Source organism: Callospermophilus lateralis, chromosome 1, assembly GCF_048772815.1.
Source record: "Callospermophilus lateralis isolate mCalLat2 chromosome 1, mCalLat2.hap1, whole genome shotgun sequence".
NCBI lineage: Eukaryota > Metazoa > Chordata > Mammalia > Rodentia > Sciuridae > Callospermophilus > Callospermophilus lateralis.
In genome coordinates, this window is record NC_135305.1 from 193,484,220 (window position 1) to 193,504,354 (window position 20,135).

The window sequence follows — 20,135 nt, forward strand, 5'->3', positions numbered from 1 at the left end:
AGGTGTTTTAAATGCTTTCAAATTCATTCACTGCCCAGAGCCAACATATAATTTGGATATTCTTATTATTACCCTTACTTTGATTGTTTTGTGCCTAAAAATTTGTTATCAAATAGCAGAGTGAGGAGTTGAACCCAGACATTCAGATGGTGATGTCTTTGCTTTTCTACCACATCAGCTTTCTGTCAAAACCCTTGTCTAGTTGTGGGCTGCCGTAGGAGACTGTGTACTTTCTAACATTAGAACTGGCTTAGGTGGAGTCTGAAGAGGTGTTTGGCAAAGAGACTGTTGGGAGGTTTTAAGATCAGATACAAGTTGAGAACGATGACTTTTAAGATGCCCATTTCTCCCTGTTGTTAGATGAGAATGACAGGTATCATCCAGCTGGCATCATGTGGGAGCTTGTTAGAAATACAGAGTTCCAGCCCCACCCACATCTATTGAATTTTTCTATTATATTCTACGGTTATATTATATTATATTCTGCGGTTTAGTAAGATCCTCAGGTGACCCATACGTACTCTAAAATGAAGATGCCCTGGAGAGCAACAAGCCACTCTTGGAATCTGGATGACACCTGGGCAATGTACATAAACATCCTAAACAATACAGTTCCTTAAATTGCATGTTCTGAAATAATATTCCCTTTATACAGTGAAGATGCTGCCTGGTCAGGGGCAGGGGAATCTCAACTGTAAGACATGAATTACTAGCTATTTAAAGTGACACGAAAGAATTGGTACCGTCATCAAGCATACCCATTTACAAATTACAGTGAAGTTTCCATGGGAGAAAACATAGTTTTGATGGTTGGAAAAAAAAAACAAAACAAAAAAACCCTTCCATTTTCAACTTATAAATAAATGGTATAATGATATTACTATTTAAATTTTTAGTATCCCTTTTGAATCAGAGATCTCTAATTTTGTCTTATAATGTCTTGATGTTTGTCTGAAATTTATTTGACATAGTTCCAACTTATTTATACTGAGAAGGAAAATCGGTTTCCAGTCCCCTGTATTTCAGGAGGTGGGTGTTTGAATTTAATTAAACTAACTTCTGATATCTTTGATTTGTAATACATCAGAGTCCATTTTGGAAACAAATTTAAGTGAAACAAAAAGCTTGGGAAAAATCACTTTCTAAAATTTAGACTTTGTGGTCATTATCTATTTCTACATTATCAATTTTTTTAAAAGTTTCCAAATCTTAGAACAAAATTGGTTTTGCAAGTTAGGAACCATTTGGCTAAAGCATACTGAAGAGCTCAGAAATCTTTGAGAAATAGACAATTAGAGTGCTGAAACTATTACATTGACAAGATCATAGAGATCCATTTGTATTGACCAAGAAAAGCAGCCATATGTACAACTAAGAGAAAAATCAGATGATAAAACTGCATTGTGGTTAAAGATGAATAAAATTTAATAACCAATTTATTTGTCTTTGGGCTATGACATCGTACCTCATTTATCTCTGTATTGGCTAAAATTTTTATAATGAACTGTTTAACTTTTGAAATTAGAAGAAAACAATTACTATTTATTTTTAGGGAAAAGATGGATCATTGGAAAGCCATTCACAAAAAAAACACTATTTTTTTATATCAGGAATTCTATTTTACTATTCTATAAATCCCTGTTTCTAATTAATAGAACAATGAGAGCTTAAGAATTGATTCTAGTTGCTTTTTCAATGGGGCCATGAGAAGGAATTATCGGACAGTTCCTAGGAAGTTAAACTAAAGCACCAAAAGTTTTATTGGAAGTAAACTTACCTTTCTCTGAATGCTCTTTTATTTGGCTTGATTTTTTTAAGCCACATGTTTTGGTCAGCTTTTCCACTGCTATGACCAAAAGACCTAACAAGAACAACTAGAGAAAGAAAAGTTTATTTGGAGTCTCACAGTTTCAGAGGTCTTAGTAGATGTCTGACTCCATAGGTGTCTGACTCCATTCCTTGGGGTCTGAGGTAAAGCAGAATAACATGGCAGAAGAGTCTGGTAGAGGAAATTGGATCATGACCTGATCACCAAGAAGCAGAAGAAGTCTCCACACACCTTGTACAAAATATATACCCCAAAGACATATCCCCAGTGATTCCTTTCCTCCCCTACTCTACCTTACCTGGCTACTATAGTTACCATCCAGTTAATTCTTATCAGGGGATTTATGTGCTGATTAGGTTCACTCTCATAATCCAATAATTTTACCTCTAAACTTTGTTGCATTCTCTTACACGTAAGCTTTTACAGGATATCTAATATTTAAACTATAATACCATGTGCACATTAGTATAAATTGCCTATGTATACAGTTAACGTTCTAAAAATTCTAATAAAAACTTAGAACTGTGTTTTGCATGTCAGATAGAATGAAGAAAAATAATAGGAGTCCAAAAAGCCACTGTGTCTCATAGTGACAGGGACAGTATTGGTGGATATTTAAAAAAAAATAGAATAAGGTCTATAAACTTGGAACTGAGGAGCACATTCAATAAAATATGCTCATAAATTGGGAAATGCACAACTGAGTTTAACAGAACCTTTCATAACACTTAGAATTGAATATTGTCAAAGGGTTAGAAGAAGGAAATTATGGAAGGAGCCCTTTCCCAGGAAAATAATGATATTAAAAAACACGTGGGCCTTGTATGAACATACAGAGAAGTGACATATTGGTAGTTGGACTCTTTAGAATATAGAGGGTGATAATCAGGCATGCTTGTGATGCATGCTTTCTCAAAGGATTATCTTATATGTGGGATTTGCTTTTTCTGCCTTTCTCACTGAGCTACCTAGTGCATCCCTTTGGGTGAATGACTGGTTTAACTGCCTAGATCCATCCTCTGAACATTATGGGTAGTGAGGAATGGTGTGTTTTTGAATTAGGCAGGAGTACAGACATGCTTCCCAAGCAATTTACTGGGGCCATGATTATGTATGTGGATTAAAGTACCTGGGAAGAAAGTAGGTGGTCCTCCAATTGTTGCTCACACACCCAGATCATTATTTATGGTTTTTTTTTTTTCATGAAAGAATAGTCCTACCCATCAGCAAAGCTGGAGCAAAGAGAGGGAGGGGAAGATGGGGCAGCTGGAATTAAATCTTAGTTAGGTTTCCCTACCCTACTGTGGGCTGGGGATTGTAGAGCTATAATTAAAGTATTTAGTTATAGCTTGCTTCCATCATACTTACAAGCTCAGTGGAATTGTTTTATCAATATCCTGGGCTTGCTCCTGTAGTCATCATTACATACTTGCTTCTTGGGCTGTTTTGATGGAAGAGACACATAGGACCCATAGTTCCCACAGACATATATTTTATTAAAATCTTTGAACATTGCCTGATAGCTTAGGAATCTTTGCTAGATGCTTCCTAGAGGTTAATCTGCCATTTACAACCAAGTATGCTGCTACTTGAAAACACAATATTGTAATAAAGTAGTGGTTAGTCCAGATGAAGCCTTTGGCAAATCAGTGTTTCTTTAATCTCAATAAAGCATAGTGATTGCACTAAGCCCATAAATAATGATCCTGATCCTAATTTTGACTTTATTCAGTATAAAGAAGCAATTTGTCTCATTTAAAAATCAATTGAACAGGGTGAGGAGGGAAGTGAGATTTGGGATTTGAATTTGTGTTTAGCTTAATAAGACATTTTGTGCAACATAAATGGAATGAGAAACTGTCCCGTTTTCAAGTGGCATACTACTAAGTACTTTGCTCTCCAAATTTATCTGTCTTTGTAATTATTTTTTCCTGCCAGGAAATTCCATTTGAGATCGCTTTCTTTTTCTCATTCCTCACTTTTGCTATTTGTGCACTAAATATACTGAGTTTTACTTCACCTGAAAAGAATCCATTGCCATTTTAGAATACTAGCACTTTCTTTCTACTCTTATGTAGTGTTGATCCTCTCTGTACCTTGTATTTAAGTTAATTCATTTCATCTGTGCATACAAACTGAGAAAGAATAATGCATACACATATACTTAATTTGGAATGTGGATAATTTTACCATCATGCCACATATGGAAGGGAATCTAGCCCAGATATTCAGCTTTGTTGAATAAAACTACTCATGCAAAATTATGCATAATATACTGTTTGAAAATAGTTCAATAACATGAAGACAGTTTTGATTGTGTTCTATTTTGCATATACCTCTATATCTTTTTTAAAAATATTTTTTGGTTGTAGTTGTTAATGGACATTTATTTTATTTATTTATTTTTATGTGGTGCTGAGGATCGAACCCAGTCCCTCACACATGCTAAGCAAATGCCCCACAACTGAGCCACAACCCCAGCCTGTACCTCTATATCTTAAGTCCTGTGTGTATTTAAATTTCTTTATCTATTGTACTAGACCATAAATTCTTTTAATTTATGAAAGGACTTTGGTTATATTTTTCTTTGTTTTCCTTACAGCATCTAGGGCACCATTTTTCTTCCACGTAATAGATACTTATTAAATTTAATAATGATAATAACAGGAGAGTTATATGATATTTCAAAAGTGTCCATAATAGCAGGGAAATTCTATTCCAAAAGCTGATATCTTGTTTTAGTGTTTCTGGCATTAGAAGATCAGAATGTTTAATGCAATTAAGCTAGAATATCTGGGGAATATAGTGAAGCAATATAGTGAACATTGCATCCATCTCATTTGCCTACATTTGTTAGGTGTCTGAGGCACACTGTAGCCCTTTTTACAGGCAGTATGTATGCTCTTTCATTGCTATAAAATCATTGTATCCTGTGTTCTAAGGACATTTCAAAGCATATATAATTTCAAATTGTAATGATTTAGTGTTGTTTTGTTGGTGCCATTATTAAAACAAGCAACATCACTTCTTTTTTCTTCTCCAAAATAATCTGTGTTGGCTCTGGCTTTTGCATTCTACCACAGTTTGTCTTTTGCCTTAGTTTTTCATAGCTCCAAGGTGGACTCATGACTCTTTTTATCGGTTCCTTTGTCACACCCAAGCTTCCCCTTAATGGTCACTTACAAGAAATGATGCAAAAAATACCAAAGAAATGATTAGGTTTTCTAATCGTTTTATAAGTAAAAAGTAGCAATGATGCTATCAGGGTTGTCTTTTGACCACCATCTTTGGAAAATGGAAAGTCCAATAATTAATGACAGATTCAGTGATCACTCAATAATTAAGGGATACAAGAGAAATCCAGCAAAAATACAGAGGCAGGGAGGCAGTCAGATGCGACCAGACTTCCAGGCACTGTGCATACCCCATTCTCCTCCTCCTGCAGACTGCTCCTCACCTCTGATACTCAGTGTTCCCATTTTGAGCCCAGACAGCAGCTAGAGCATACTGTGAAGTCTAAAAGATGGAAGGGGGGAATTGATGGAAAGCCAATTCTTAAACATCTTCAACTGTTAAATTTGAGTAGAATTTCAGTTGGAATTATAATTCTTAGCCAATGTGCTCACTTATTCTGTTCAGAAATCACATTTGACTCACAGCTGGATTGTCTTTGAAAGAAGTTGGGTGTTAGACCAAACCATCTGCGTTTCAAGTGGGCTTTTATGGCAGTCATTCTGAAGAGGAAGAACAATACAAATGTGAAATTCAGTGTGCAGTTACACTTTGAGAGCAAGGCTCCCTTGGCTGGCTCTAGATGCCACTGGAAATCTAAAACAGGGGTTCTGGTTTTATCATTCCTCTCCTTACACACATGCAGCAATCCCAGTGTTGGTAAATAAATAATCAGTTTAAACAGAGAATTTAAAGAATAAGCAGCAACACAGCTTATTACAGAATAAACTATAAAAGATAGTAAAGAGCCTTCCAATGAAATTCTAAGTGGATTGTCACCTAATGGTTCAATTGGGTGGCAAAGGTCACAGGGAATATGTTAATGGCGATTGCATAAAGGAAACGAAACAAGAACCCTCTTGCAATTATATATTTATATCTACATATGCATACATGCATATACCTACATGTATATATTCATACACATGTATACATGCACATATATATTTATGCATATTTATATATTTATGTTATCTTTTTTTTCTGAAGTCACTTGGCTAGTAGTGTGACAAAAATAGCCAAACGTTCAATTAACATACAAGGTTTAAAACATTTCAGGAAAGCATTGATTCAATCTGTCAATGGAATGAGTGCGTTTGGTGAATGACCTAATTATCACAGAGTCGGTTCTTTCCCACTGCTCCACTTCCTGCTAATTGCAGAACTGCTGGCCTTCTCCCCCTGACAAGGAAGAAAAACAAGGACAGGGGTGTGTGGAGAAAACAGTGACATTTCGTTTTAATTCATTTGAACTTGCTGCCAAGCTTAATTACATAATTGGGAAAGTGATACGGGTGGGCTTGCAACCACGTGGGCCCAGGGTTTCCAATGGTTAGCATTTGCTCATGTTCTGTTGGGGATTTTAGCAGTGACCATAAAGCATTATTAGCCAAGGCTGAACTAATCTCCCTACCCTTCCCCTCACCAGATGTAGGTACAGAGGTTCCTGTTCCCAGACTTGATTATTTGTCATTAAGGAAAGCAAATTGAAACCAAATTGAAGTTGCTTTATTCCTCAGTAAATGCATCATTATTCTCTCGAGGCAGCCTCGTATTTCATTTTGTTTTCTTCTGATTGTGATATAGTATCTGCTGTCACATAAAACTTGGGAATGCAAGGTTTATTTCCAGAATGGGAGTATTTTTTTCAGGGTTGCTTTAGATATTTTTACCTCTGAACTTGCATTTTAACTAGTGAAAGTATTTATAAAAGTCACTTAACTCGGTGGACTACTTCAGACTTGGCGACTTAGCCTTTATTTATAATTTTGTTCGTGGAGTCTTTGCTCCTCTGTTGGCTTGGAGCCATCAGTACAGATGTTTTGGATGAAGGGCCCTCTCTTTTTCCTGGCTGGCTTTATGACTCTTGAGATGCACACTTTATTCAAAGTTCAGCCATAAGTTCCCTATTTCAGAGAAGCTCAGGGTGTCTCATGTCCTTGCAGAAATTTCTGCTGTTTGGATAGGAGTTCAGCTCTGGAGATCATCATCTTGATTGTGTAATATCCTGTATAATGTGTGGGTTGGAAGGAAAGTGAGGAAGTTAGAACGAAGTCACATGAGAGTAAAGAACAAGAGTCACATAGTATGGGGCTGCCTTGCTGGGCAAGCATGGCTGCACCACGGCCATGACATTGCATTAATATTATTTTTTTATAATCAAGAATAATTAATAGACATTTGTATCAGTTAGTCACCATGGTAGTCTGAAAAGTAATCTAACATCTTTTAGACATGCTTTGAGTTTATTTTAACAAATGCTTATTAAGTACTGGCTGTGCATTAGGTACAGTCCCAGTAACAGAGAGAATAGCAAAGAATAACACCTGGTAACCAAGAGTGCACTTTGTTCTTCTTTCTAGTTCTTGGGAGGGAAGGCACAGTGCTTTCATATTTCATCTGTGTCTCAGACACCCTCCCTACCCCTCTACCTTCTCAGGAATGTAATTTTGTGTATTATCTCATTGCTTTCTTAAAGCTTTAATCTTTTATTATTGGCTTGATCCTTCCAATACATATTCAAAAGTGCAAAGAACAGAATCTTTCTTATAATAAGTGGTCAATAAATATTTGTTGTTCACATTGGAACAAGGTGAGAATATTCCCATCCACATAAGCACATATCTACCCACCAAATTTCCTATCTTAAAGCCAAGAGCAACTACAACAGAAAGCTCAGTTGACCTAATATCCCTGCTAGCAACTTTGCCTCTTAATTCTCCCTCTCAGTTAAGATAACTAACTAGAGAGGGCCTGTAAATGCTCTTTACCTCCTCTTCTGCCTTACTCTCCAGCTTCTCAGGTAGCCTTTCATTCCCATCACTTTTCTGAAGCAAAGGATGCTAGCAGCACCATGTTGCTGAGCTCACTGGGCATTTTCAAGCCTCTTGCTGGCTCACCCTCTCTTTCCTTCTTGGAAAATGTTCTTACCTTGGCTTTGAGACATCATCTTTCCTTTTTATTTCCTTCTTCCTCTTGGATTCTCCTTTAGCCTTCTTTGCAAATTCATTTCCTGGTCCTACACCTAAATGCTGATGCCGTTTAGTTTCCAAACCTAGATCCTTTAAAAAAAAAATACTTACTATAGACATTGTTGTCTATTCCCATCTCTTTAAATAACATCTTTATGTTCTTGCTTTCCTGATTTGAATTTTCAATTCCATCTGCTTTTCTGAGCATCAGCCTAATATGTACAACTGTTCCTTGACATTTTTACTGAGAGGTCTCATGGGCTTTTCTGACTCAATATGTCTCAAACCAGTATCTTTACTTTCCCTCCTATTGGAACCTCTTCCACTCTCCCCATCTCATTAGGTCACATCTCCACTCACCCAGGGCTTATGGAAAAACCCAGTAGCAATCCTGGTCATCTGCCCCCCTTACTCCCAACCCACTAAATCTATCACCAAGTTCTCTTAATTCTGCCTCCAAAATATAGCTCAAATCATCCACTTTATCCAGTCCATTTCACTGTTAGCTGCCATTTCTATGGATTGCTGCAATAGCTCCTAAGTCACCCCCCTAATCTACTCATGCACATCACTTTTTCTGCGATGATTTAATGTTCAACTAAGGTGATATGTATTTCATTTCATGCTACTGTTTCCTTAAAACTTTCACTAATGAATAATCAATTGTTAGATTCTGTATTAGAGTCTCTCTTTTTCTTTCAAGGGAGACATGCTGATGTATAATCATGGATTCATTTGTCTGGTTATTTGCCTCATGTCCGTATCCCAACTCAACTGTGGGTTGTATCAAAGTGGGAACTGGGGCTATTTTTTTCTCAAGACTTCATACGCCATGCTTGCCACATTGCCTGTTAGAACGTTTCAGTATTGAATGAAGGAATGAAGCTAAGAGTAAATGAAGAAGACTGACTTAAAGCATGAGGTAGAAGATGGGGAATGCCCAGTCCTCCTTTGGAGAGTTTGGCTGTAGACTGGGTAGTCCATTAACTAATGCACTGACTAAATGAGCTGGATTGAATACTTTTCTGAATTATTTCAGTTCATGTCCTAACTTCAAAACCCAAGTCACTTTTAAGAATTAAATCCTCTCTCCGGTGAACTTCAGAGCTTGCAAAGTAGGATTGTAAAACAGTTCACCATATGATGTATTTGAAAGGATCTATACAGCCTTGGTTTCACTTCTTGGATCTGCCAATTAAATGACTTGTGATGTTTGGCCCATTGATCCTCTCATCTGTGCCTCAGTTTCTATGTGTATATAAGAGTATGAGACCAACGTTGCATGAAACTCTTATGACATCACTACATGTCAACATGACAAACACCCAGGATAGCCTACAGCATAAGAAGATAATGTCTCTATTCTAGTTTTTTTTTTTTAATTTTTGCCCTAATTCCACATCTTGACTTTTTATACTATTTCTTTCTGCTATTTTTTTTTCTATTTTACTCATCCTAATGGGTGGCAATAGTCATATTACCCACATAGTTTGAATTTTTCAGGAAGAGAAGAATTAGCAGTACTTAACAGAGCAGACTTCCTTTTGGATTAGAAATACAAACTTCACAGCTTCTCTGCCCAGCTTTTCAAGAGCATTTTATGGTACACTGCTGTGTAACAAGTTCATTTTAGGCTTCCATGCTGGGAGGGAGAAAACGAAGATGGGATTCGAGGGGAGAAAATTAAAAAGTTAATTAAAAGAAACAACTTGGTAATTGAATTCCCTAGCTCTCATCTTTGGTTACTGAGGTGGGGGAGGAGGGGTCAGAGCACATGGTTAGTAGGTTTGCGTCTGTGGCTTACCTCAAAACTTCTAAGTGGGGTATGTATGAAAATATAGAGCAAATCCCTGCCTAACAGATAAGAGGAGCTGTAGAAATACATGATTGGCTTTTTAGAAGCACCCACCAAATCTGCCCTCATACTCCTTCTTGAACATTTATATTTTTAAATATTCTTGGCAGCTGACGTTGCCATTAGGCTAAGCCCTGGACTAGTATTGGTTAGCATAAGGGCATATAAAACTCTCATTTCATTGATTCTTTTACTACTCGGTATATACACACTCACAGGAGCACAGTCATGAACAACTCATGTCTTTTTTAGGTTGTGTTCAGGTAACCAGCAAGTGGGTATTTGCTTCTTATTTTTAAAACTTGAATATAATCTACTGAATCACTCCTTCATAGATCACTGAACAGTTGAAATATTTTATTTTAAGATGTTAACATTGGAAGAGGCAAGGTTCTGTGATGAAGTTCTAGCTTTGTAAACCAAAAAGATCTAGGATGAAGTCCTAACTCACCCACAGCCTTCATTTATTCATGCAGCCAACATCTGTTTGTTGAAAATCTAATGTGTGGCAGGTACTATTGCGATGGCTCATGATAACCACATGCAAGTTCTTATCAGGGCTTTATGTAAGAAAATTAACTTCAGAGATAGACATTTTTATATTCTGCAGCATCTTGTTCTCACTCCTGCATTAAATCCACTGAAGAAAGAACTTAGAACACAAACAATATAATACCTTATCACCAAATAGATCTAAGTCAGATTGCTGCTGATTTATTGCTCTCTAAAAATGAGTTACTCCTTTATCGTGGTATTTCTCCCAAGTACTAAGGACCACTGATTTGAGAGCCTTCATATTCAATCTGTTTATATTTAGAAGAAACGGATATAAGTCTTACCATAATCCCATATCCATCACTATGATAAAGGTGCAGCTACCTGTGTGTACTAACAGGTACTTTTGTGTTTTCACAGGTTATGGTTTTGTAGATTTTGACAGTCCTGCAGCTGCACAGAAAGCTGTAGCATCCCTCAAGGCAAATGGCGTGCAGGCACAAATGGCCAAGGTAAGACTTCAGATGTGTGTGTGTGTGTGTGCGTGTGTGTGTGTGTGTGTGTGTGTGTATGAATGAGAAAGAGAGAGATCTCAAATATTTCTCCATTATGAGTTGATTCTGAAGTGGAATTTGCAATAATTTGGTTTATATTTACTTGCTAGAGAAAATAAACTACAATAAGACTTTGTTTAGAATAATCTGGCTGATTTATTACATTGTTTCTTTGTGTATACTTATTAATGTGCTCTTTGTTATGGTAAACTCGTTAATTAATTAAGGATACTTGTGAAGTGCTCTGTTTTTTCCAAAGAAAGGAGATGTATGTGTACTTGTGTCTAGGATTTTCACTGGGAAACAGAGTTTTGGTGTACTGGTAAGGTTTTTGGCAAGATGACTTTGATTAACTGTGTGCTAAAAAATGCACTTTCATTCATCTGAGGAGAGCTGATTGTTGGATTATGGAATTGTCTGATCTGTGCAGGGCAGTAAGTTTTTCTGAAGGTCATTTGTATTACTAGAATTTCACTTTGGCCCAGAAACATTGAGTTTTCCTAAATAATAATCTCATAGATATTGATGATTTTAATATTGTATTATAGAATAAGTTGTTGTAAACCTTCTATCTGAAATTATAATATAATTTTATTTCTAAGAAAAACGAATGAAATTGCCTATAATAATTTTGTATCCTGATTGCAATAGATTCATAAGAATCTGCACATGTAATAAAATAATATAGAACTATGCAAACAATGTACCATTGGTTTCCTGGTTTTCATGTGGTACTCTATTTATAAAGATGGAACCCTTGTGGAAACTGGGTGAAGGGTACCAGGGATCTCTCTCTGCTATCTCTGCAATTTTCTACAAATCTGTAATTATTTATAAATAAAAAGCTAAAAAATCCCTTTATAACACTTGGATGCTTGGTAGATATTTATGTTAAAGTAGTAGTCATTTTGGATTTGTTTACATGCCATGTCAGTTTTTAAATACATTGTATGATTAATAGTACTGACCGTTTGTATCTCTAGATTGTCAAAATTGGGAGTAAATACCCAGCAGATCTTGAAACCCTAATTTGAGGTAGTAATGCCAGATGCATGTATACTGTAGCCTTTATTGGTCCCTATTAGAGCTCAGTGTTATAAGGATGGAGTAATCAAATTTTCAGTCATTCAGATTTTGGTGTAATTGCTAACAATTTCCGGCAACATTTTCCAATTTCAACTTGCGCTTGCTAGAGGTGGGATACTAGTCCACATGATCTGCAGTTGCCTCTGGGCAAGCGGATGCAGCCCACATCTGTTCACCTTTGGTTACAAGTCACTTCCCTTACAGATTACTTTGGTGGACTCTTTGTCCTTTATGACCCTTTAATTGCTATTCAAGGCAATATAAATTAGAATTTGAATTCTTTCAACTGTGTAATATATTCTTCATCAGGATTATGCCTGGAAGCTTTGGATTTTGGTCATGAACTAAGATGGATGAAGTTAATATATTTGATTAATAAGGAAATTACATACATGTCTTGGTTTAAAGGTTAGTTGGTGAAGAGTCAGTGGCAACCTAAGTAGCAATTTTCTGTACCCATAAAACAAATAATAAAAACAAATGTTAGTTTTATGCAAAATATACTTGAATATGAAGGGAAAGCAACACCTGTTGGTGAGAAAATGGTTTTAAAAAGTACGTAGAGAAAACTTGTTAGTGGGATATCTTTGATTTATTCTATTGTTAGACTCCTGAGTTTTGGAAATTGCTGGATTATAGCAGCTTTTAAATAATGAATGCAGCATGTATTATAAAATATGCTCAGAATATATATATATAAACACCATATATAATTATATGCATAACATACACAGTAAGTTACTTAAGTTGTTTGATATAAACAGGAACAGAAAGTTGACATTAATTTATAGCTACTAGGGAGCCACTAAGAGTATTTTTTTTCTATTTCTTGGCATTCTGGTGCACAAGGAAACTCTCTCTCTTTCTTACACACACACACACACACACACACACACTCATTGACATCTTGTTCAGTTGAGAGACTATCAAAAGGGAAATATTTGAAAGAGCTTTCAAATTATTATTTACTCTATCCAGAATTTTGGCCCTTGACCTATACCCAAGGTACATAGTAAGGAGGCTTCAATAGGGATATTTCCAGAGGTTCTCTCATATTTTACATTATCAGTTGTGAAATCCATGAAGTAAATTCTTATTCTATTTTCCTCACAAACTTTGAACCTACAGCCTAAAGCTTTAGATTCACATCTGCCTATTGGAAAACTTTCAGCAATAAATGCCTCTGTAATTTAACCACCTAGAAGAAAATAAATAGCCTCCCTTTGACAATGAAATGGAACAGGCTCGACCACCTGCATTAGCAGATTTCTCCCTGAGCTATTGGATTTCATAGCACCTTTTCCTTTGTCCTGGTGGTAACTATTATTTATTATCATATAAACCCTCCGTCTCCAGGGCGTGTGAAACTTGCACTATATTTTTTTGCCATTTAAGTATCTACTGAATCACCTCCTTCATTCTTGTTCTTATCAATATCCCGCTATGCAGGTTGTGGTGTCACATTTTAAAGACTCCAGGATTTTAAAATAAAAATGCTACAAATAATCTAGAGTCCCAATAGCAACCCAGAGCTGACATGAAACTCTCCATCTGAATGGCTGTATTTACCTCCCCATTCTCATGTGTGCATATAAAAACTCCAACTGATGTATCAGCAACAATGAATTTCATAACAACTTATTTAGGAAGTGACAATTGATTAATAATAAATAATCGTTAACACAAATGAACTTTTTATGTCTATTTGCTCTTTTGCCAAAAACAGCTTTTCAGAATTAAAGAATTGTTTTTTGGAGAAAACAGCTTTAGAATATTTTATTAGTACATACTATTTAAGAACATAGGTTTGATTAGAGATAACATTGACCTTGAATACTGGTTCTTATATCACATAACTATGTTATTTTTGCTTGTTATTTAAATATTGTTGAAATTCTGTAGCAGCAGCAGCAATAGTAGTGATAATATAACACGTAGGTTATAGAATTGCTGTGAGAATTTTTTTAAATGCACAAATAATTTGACCATAGTGCCTAGATGATAATATGAATTCAGTAAATATTAATTACTTAATAAATACTGTTATCCATTAAATTAAGATTTGCTACTAGACCTTCTTCTATACATCCTAATATATCTTTTAAGTGTTGTGTTATTACAAAATAGTCTACTAAAAATATGGAAAAAAAGCATCAGTCAGCAAACATTTTTATTGTCTAGCATATAGCAGGCAGTATACTACATATTAAAGAGGTAAGATTGAGTAAAACATCTTTCTCATTCCAAATTCTTAAAATTTATTCCATCTCCATATTGCTACAGCTCTAAACTAAGGATTTGGTCTGCTATTATTCTTTCTAAACCTCAGGGTTTATAGATGAATGTTATTAGCCAGGGAATGTGTATTTCTATGAGCATGAAAAGAAAAAGTGAAGAAGATTTAGCTAACAATGGCCTAATTAGCAGGTGTCTATTTCACTAGTGTACTAAGAGGGATCCAGGTAGACAGTGAAGAGTAAATGCCTGAGCACCATCAAAGAATAGGTATTTCCTGACATCCTTTGTCTCTTATTTTCAAGCTGTACATTTATGTGATATCTTCTAGAGATCCAGCTCTTGTATCCACAGTGAATTCAAGAAAATGAAGAAAAGGGTGAATGGACAAGGGAACATTATGGCTAATTCTGCTCTTTTACAAGATTTTCTAGAATAACAACTCAGCAACTTGTGCTCACATCTCAAAGACTAACACAATTACACTGTTTCCCCCATTAGCTGCAAAAGAATCTGACATGATAAGTATTGTGGTTTCTTTGCATCTGTAACCACATGTGGTTACAGATGCAAAGAAATAAGAATAAGCCATCCCCTTGGTTATCCAGCATCCACAACACCATTATCCCATACTTATTTTTAAGGTGGCATGCATTAATTCCTTTCCTATAGGAGCCAACTTGAAATCTTATCCTTTTGTCACAGTGGGTTGTGACATCATCTCTAACTGGCCCTGGGCTGTCCTCACGGCTCACTCATTTCTTTAAAGGAAGCATGCAAGATAGAATGATAGAGAAGCAACAGGATGTACGTGATTAAAGGAAAACCACCATGTATGTTGAACACCTGCTCTGCACCAGGATTCTTCTACATGCTGAAGATGCAGTACTGAAACCAAATGTCGTGGAGATCATTCTGTTTTGCAGAAAGACAGAAAATAAGGGAAATATTATGTAGTCAGAATTGGTTTGAAGACTATTGAAACTGGTTGGAGGTACAAAATGTTGAAGGTACAAAATGTTGGAGATGGGAATGGTGGGATAGGGTTATGTTTGAGTAGAGTTATGTTTTAGGTTGAATGGCCAGAAAAAGCCTCTCTGATTTTAATGACATTTGAACAGAAATCTAAAATAAAAGAGAACAGCAAACTCTACCTATAGTTATTTTAAGAGACAGTTATGAATAATTTCTACAGTAATGTAAGTAGAGGAGGCTTTTGTGAGTTAGTGCATTTGGGTTCATTGTCCATATCCTTCATCTTCTTTTTGGTAATAGATGAACTGTTAACATTACCCTCACTTCCTCTGCATTCTTTAATAGGAGTTCACTAGATGTAGTACATTTTTTGGATGATTTTTTTCTTTCATAAACATCAAAGTCTAATTGAGTCCATAATTATTTTCTCCCAATATTTCATGTCTTCAAATCATGTTGTTTTACCAGTGCCCATAAAGAAACAAGATGCCCTGTACCACTGCTGTACACACTTTGAAAAACTGTGACTCCAAAGCTTAGCAGTCCAGTGTTGCTTTTAACATAGTTCATTACTCTTGGATAAATGAGGACATGTAATGAAAACTGCTGTATCTCATTTCCTAAACTACCACTTGAATGTCCACGCCATATGCTCTTACGGGATATATCACCAACAGAAAAACATCTCATCGTCACCATTTTTTGAAAATTTCTGTAAAAGAAATACTTAGCCATGGGTCATTTACATGTCTATAAAATATTTGTGAATGTCTGCTTTGTTGGATATGTCAACTCAGCTCAACTTTATTACCTGATCCTAATGCTGAATGCAGAGATTCAAAGCCCAATATTGAAATTGGGTTGATTTTAATCCTACTCATTAATTACTTGAAGTTTTTGAAGCAGAATCCTCTGAAGTTAAATATTTGTATTAGTTTTTACCCAACAATTTGCATAATCTGCCTGTGGGGTCAACCCTAAGCTTTTGCAAGGACTCTGCTCTATCCTCTTAAGTGAATTGGTGGGTATGTAAGCGTGTAGAATTTCCTGCTTTCCTAACAAACAGTGGAAAAAAAATGCCTTTGTACTTTAAATTATAGTCTCTCTGAGTTGACCAATTACTTTCCCACTTCAGTGTATGTATGTATGTATGTATGTGTGTGTATATATATATATATATATATATATATATATATATATATATATATATATATATATATGGTGGAAGTTCTCTTCAATCTGCAAGAAACATGAACACGTTCATCCTACCTCTTGGAAGGGAATGTATCCATTGGCTGGTCTCAATCAATAACTCATTTCTTGATACATTGTTGAGAAGCCTAATAATGAACAGTCTTCATTCTTGGCTTTAATAATTTGTTCTTAAAGATTAAAAGAATAGATTCTTTCTTTAGTAGCTATTATTGTAGTTGGAGGGGTTCTAATTTAAATGCATTACTTGTCCCATGTAGATTCTGATCCTATTGAAAAGGACAAAGAAATACACCAAAATAAGAAAACTAGCACTTCAATCACAGTTGTGTTAGGAAAATGGGGCTTCAATTTGGGTAGAAAATGAGTCCATTAATACTGAATGCCACAATTTGGTGTAGCAATCTGGACACAGGAAACGGTGGAGAACCACAGGCTTTCCTACCAAAGGATGAGATCCTGTCTTATCCTGAGACCTAGAAGGAAATGAAAAATGTGCTCTCTGCTGGCAGTTAGATTTCAAGGGCAGGGCAAGGAGCAATGGGCCACCCTTGCAGAGTTCTTGCTCTCAGACTCATGAGTTGGGTGTTATTTCTTCTTTTACTTGGAACTATGAACTAAATGGAAAAATGAAAGAAGGACTAAGATTATACCCTAATATGATTCCACATAAAAATATGATAACAAGGGAGAAAAACTTTCCTCGCCCCAACTCTTAACCAACCAATGGCTTTTTGCATCTTATTTTTATACTTACCCTTAAAAAAAAAGGATGAATTGAAATCTTAGAACTCTCTATCATATAGCCATATAATCTGATATCTCAACTCTGAGAAACCTGCTGATTACTAAAGTACATGGTCCACCTTGTGTTTCACTGCTTGTTATTAATGCACTCTGTGACACTTTTCAAACCTTTAACTTTGTCTATTCTACAAAAGGCAAAGAGATAGATAAGAGGATTTAGGAGACAAAGGAAATTATATTTCTCAAGTACCTGATCTATGCCAACAAATAGGTTAACTGCCATCATAGGTATTATCCCTATTTAATTCTTGCTAGCATCCTGTAAGATAGGTATAATTATTTCAAATTTACAAATGTATAAAAAGGGATGTCCCAAGTTCACTAAAGACGTGAACCCAAACCCATCGGATTTTAAAAATTGATCTAAGCAGTAAGCTGCTAGTGATGTTCTCCAATCTCTTCAGTGGTGCTTGGCTACTGGATTTCTAAAGTATGAGAAAAGACTGGACAAACGTGTTAACATAGTAGATTCAGGAATCTAAGTCATGATTTTCACAGTAGGAAGTTAGTTAATCTTCTGTTGAATAAATAAATGAACGAAGAAATAACCAATGTTGGTTATATTGTCCTTTTTTCCGACTGATTTATTGTTGTGATCTTAAATTAACTTTTGCACAGGAAGTTCCTTGAACTCCCTATCCCACTAATGATGTGGTTGAATAATTCAAGTCAGAGTCACAAAATGTGTCCTGGAGAAGGTGGGAAAAATAAACTGAATATGGTACCTAAAGCATTCACAACCATTTGTCCAGGAGGACGTATTTCTCGAGCCTGTGATATGAGGATTCAATGTAATCATTCCAACCACTTACTGGGGAAATAAGATTGATGGAACCTTTATTTTTAAAGAATCTTTACCATGTGAAGACAAAGATCATTAATTCTTGTATTTGAGAAGCTTTAAAGAAATTGGGTGTATACTTACCTTTACATGCATATGCATACACATATGCATACACATACATCCATACACCCATGCATGCTAAAATGTCTAATTATTGTGAATTGCCATGATTTTTCCAGGTAGTGATAAAAAAATAAACACAAAAATGTTTCACCGTTCCACAGCATGTCTACCTTTTGCTTGGAAGTAGAACCTAAAGTTAAATAATAAACAAAATTGAATGATAGGCCTCTGTGATTGCTGGTCTTCTGTGCATCATAAATTTATAACAATGAGCTGTGTCATTAGACACCTGAGAGAAGCTATTCACAAATGCATTACACTGGAAAATTAAAAACCAGAAAAGACGTGAATGCTGTGAATGTGTCAGGGACCATATTCATTTGATTATTATTTCCCACCACCTCCAGGATTCACTTTGTAACTGTGACTTGAATTACCCAGCTACATCATGAAACTCCAATTCTGTCTGCTGGCCAGATCAGTGGGAGTTGATGTTCCAGTCTCTACAAGCCTATTCCCCCTTCTCTGTATGTAAAAAGTAGTCTGAACTTACAGAAAATTTGCAGCTTCAATAAAAACAGTGAAATTCAAAACACAGACTTTATTTCCCTGTTGAAATTGTTTTTTGAACTTTTTGTTATTTTTAGTTATACATGACAGTAGAATGTATTTTGGCATATTATCCATACATGATACATGGAATATAATTTCCTATTCTTGTGGTTGTATATAATGTGGAGTTGCACTGGTTGTGTATTCATATATGAACATAGGAAAGCTATATCTGATTCATTTCTGATTCATTCTACCATCTTTCCTATTCCCATCCCCCCCCCCCGAAATTATTTTTTTAACTACATTATGGAAGTGAGAAATTTTGTGATTTTCTGTAAAGGAAATAAAGTTTTAAATATAAAATACTAAGGATTCATTTGCTCATACTAATGAATGACTGAGTCCATGGATCCATTTGGAAATCATCTTGATATATAAAACATAAACTATTTCCCCTGGTATTCTCATTTAAGGTACTTGAACAGAGGTACTTTATAAGTCCAGTGCAAAAGAAATTAAATTTTATTTTTTTCTAATTCAAAGTAAATTGCTGGTGAGGGAATAGACACACGGAAATTATTATTACTCAAAATGTAATTCACATGCAATGAGAAGAATAATGTGTTGCTAGGGGTGGATACCAACACTTACATATTTGTCCTTAGAAATTTGGCTTCAGAAGCAGACCCAGTTCAACATTTGTGGAATAAATGACACTCTTTATAAGGATATAATATCATACACAGGATAAGTTTCTTCTATTGGAGACAATTTGGTGTTGAATACAGCACACAATACTCCCCCAAATATTGATATACTAATATAAAATTTATATTGATAAAATATTGACAGACTGACGTAAAAATCAGTAAAGTATTGATTTAATAATACAAAAATAATTGAAAGTATCCACCTGGTCTCTGGCTTCCTGTGTCCATAAAGATGCCACTCCCAGTTTCCCCATGAAATATGCAAAGATTCAGGAAAAAATGAAGAGTAAATTACTTCAAAAAAAAAAAACAAGATTAATATATAGCAGTTTTCCAGAAAACCTTCAAGGATTTGCTAGTCCTGCTAAAACATTAGGGAAGAATTGAGAATCTACATAGTATTAATATGTTATTAATTATTTCATACAACAAAGTCCAATTTTTCTTATATTACCTCCCCTGCTTTTCTTCTTAAAGAAAAAGTTACACAGAACACACAAATACATTTCAGCTGTATCATGTAGCCAAATATCAGTGTCATATATTGCAGCCATTCCCACAGAGGACCAGATTTATCTAAGGAGGTGTTTTCTTTCCTTCATCCTTTTTAGTTTTCAATAATAACTTCTCTTACCCTCTTTTCCATCCTCTCTCTCACCCTTGAAAAGAAACCAATCAGAATCTCTAAACATACACTGTAGGCATGCATATTT

The 20,135-nt window shown here is 35.4% G+C and overlaps 1 protein-coding gene across 4 annotated transcripts in view; it reads left to right on the forward strand.

Annotated features, from left to right (window-relative positions):
- Rbms3 (RNA binding motif single stranded interacting protein 3) overlaps window positions 1-20,135 on the forward strand; it is a 663,558-nt gene that overhangs the window by 263,192 nt on the left and 380,231 nt on the right. For all 4 annotated transcript variants that reach the window (XM_076843087.1, XM_076843092.1, XM_076843100.1 and 1 more), the window contains exon 4: window positions 10,802-10,893. In XM_076843087.1, coding sequence (XP_076699202.1) covers window positions 10,802-10,893 — 92 coding nt within the window. The remainder of the gene's footprint in view (window positions 1-10,801; window positions 10,894-20,135) is intronic.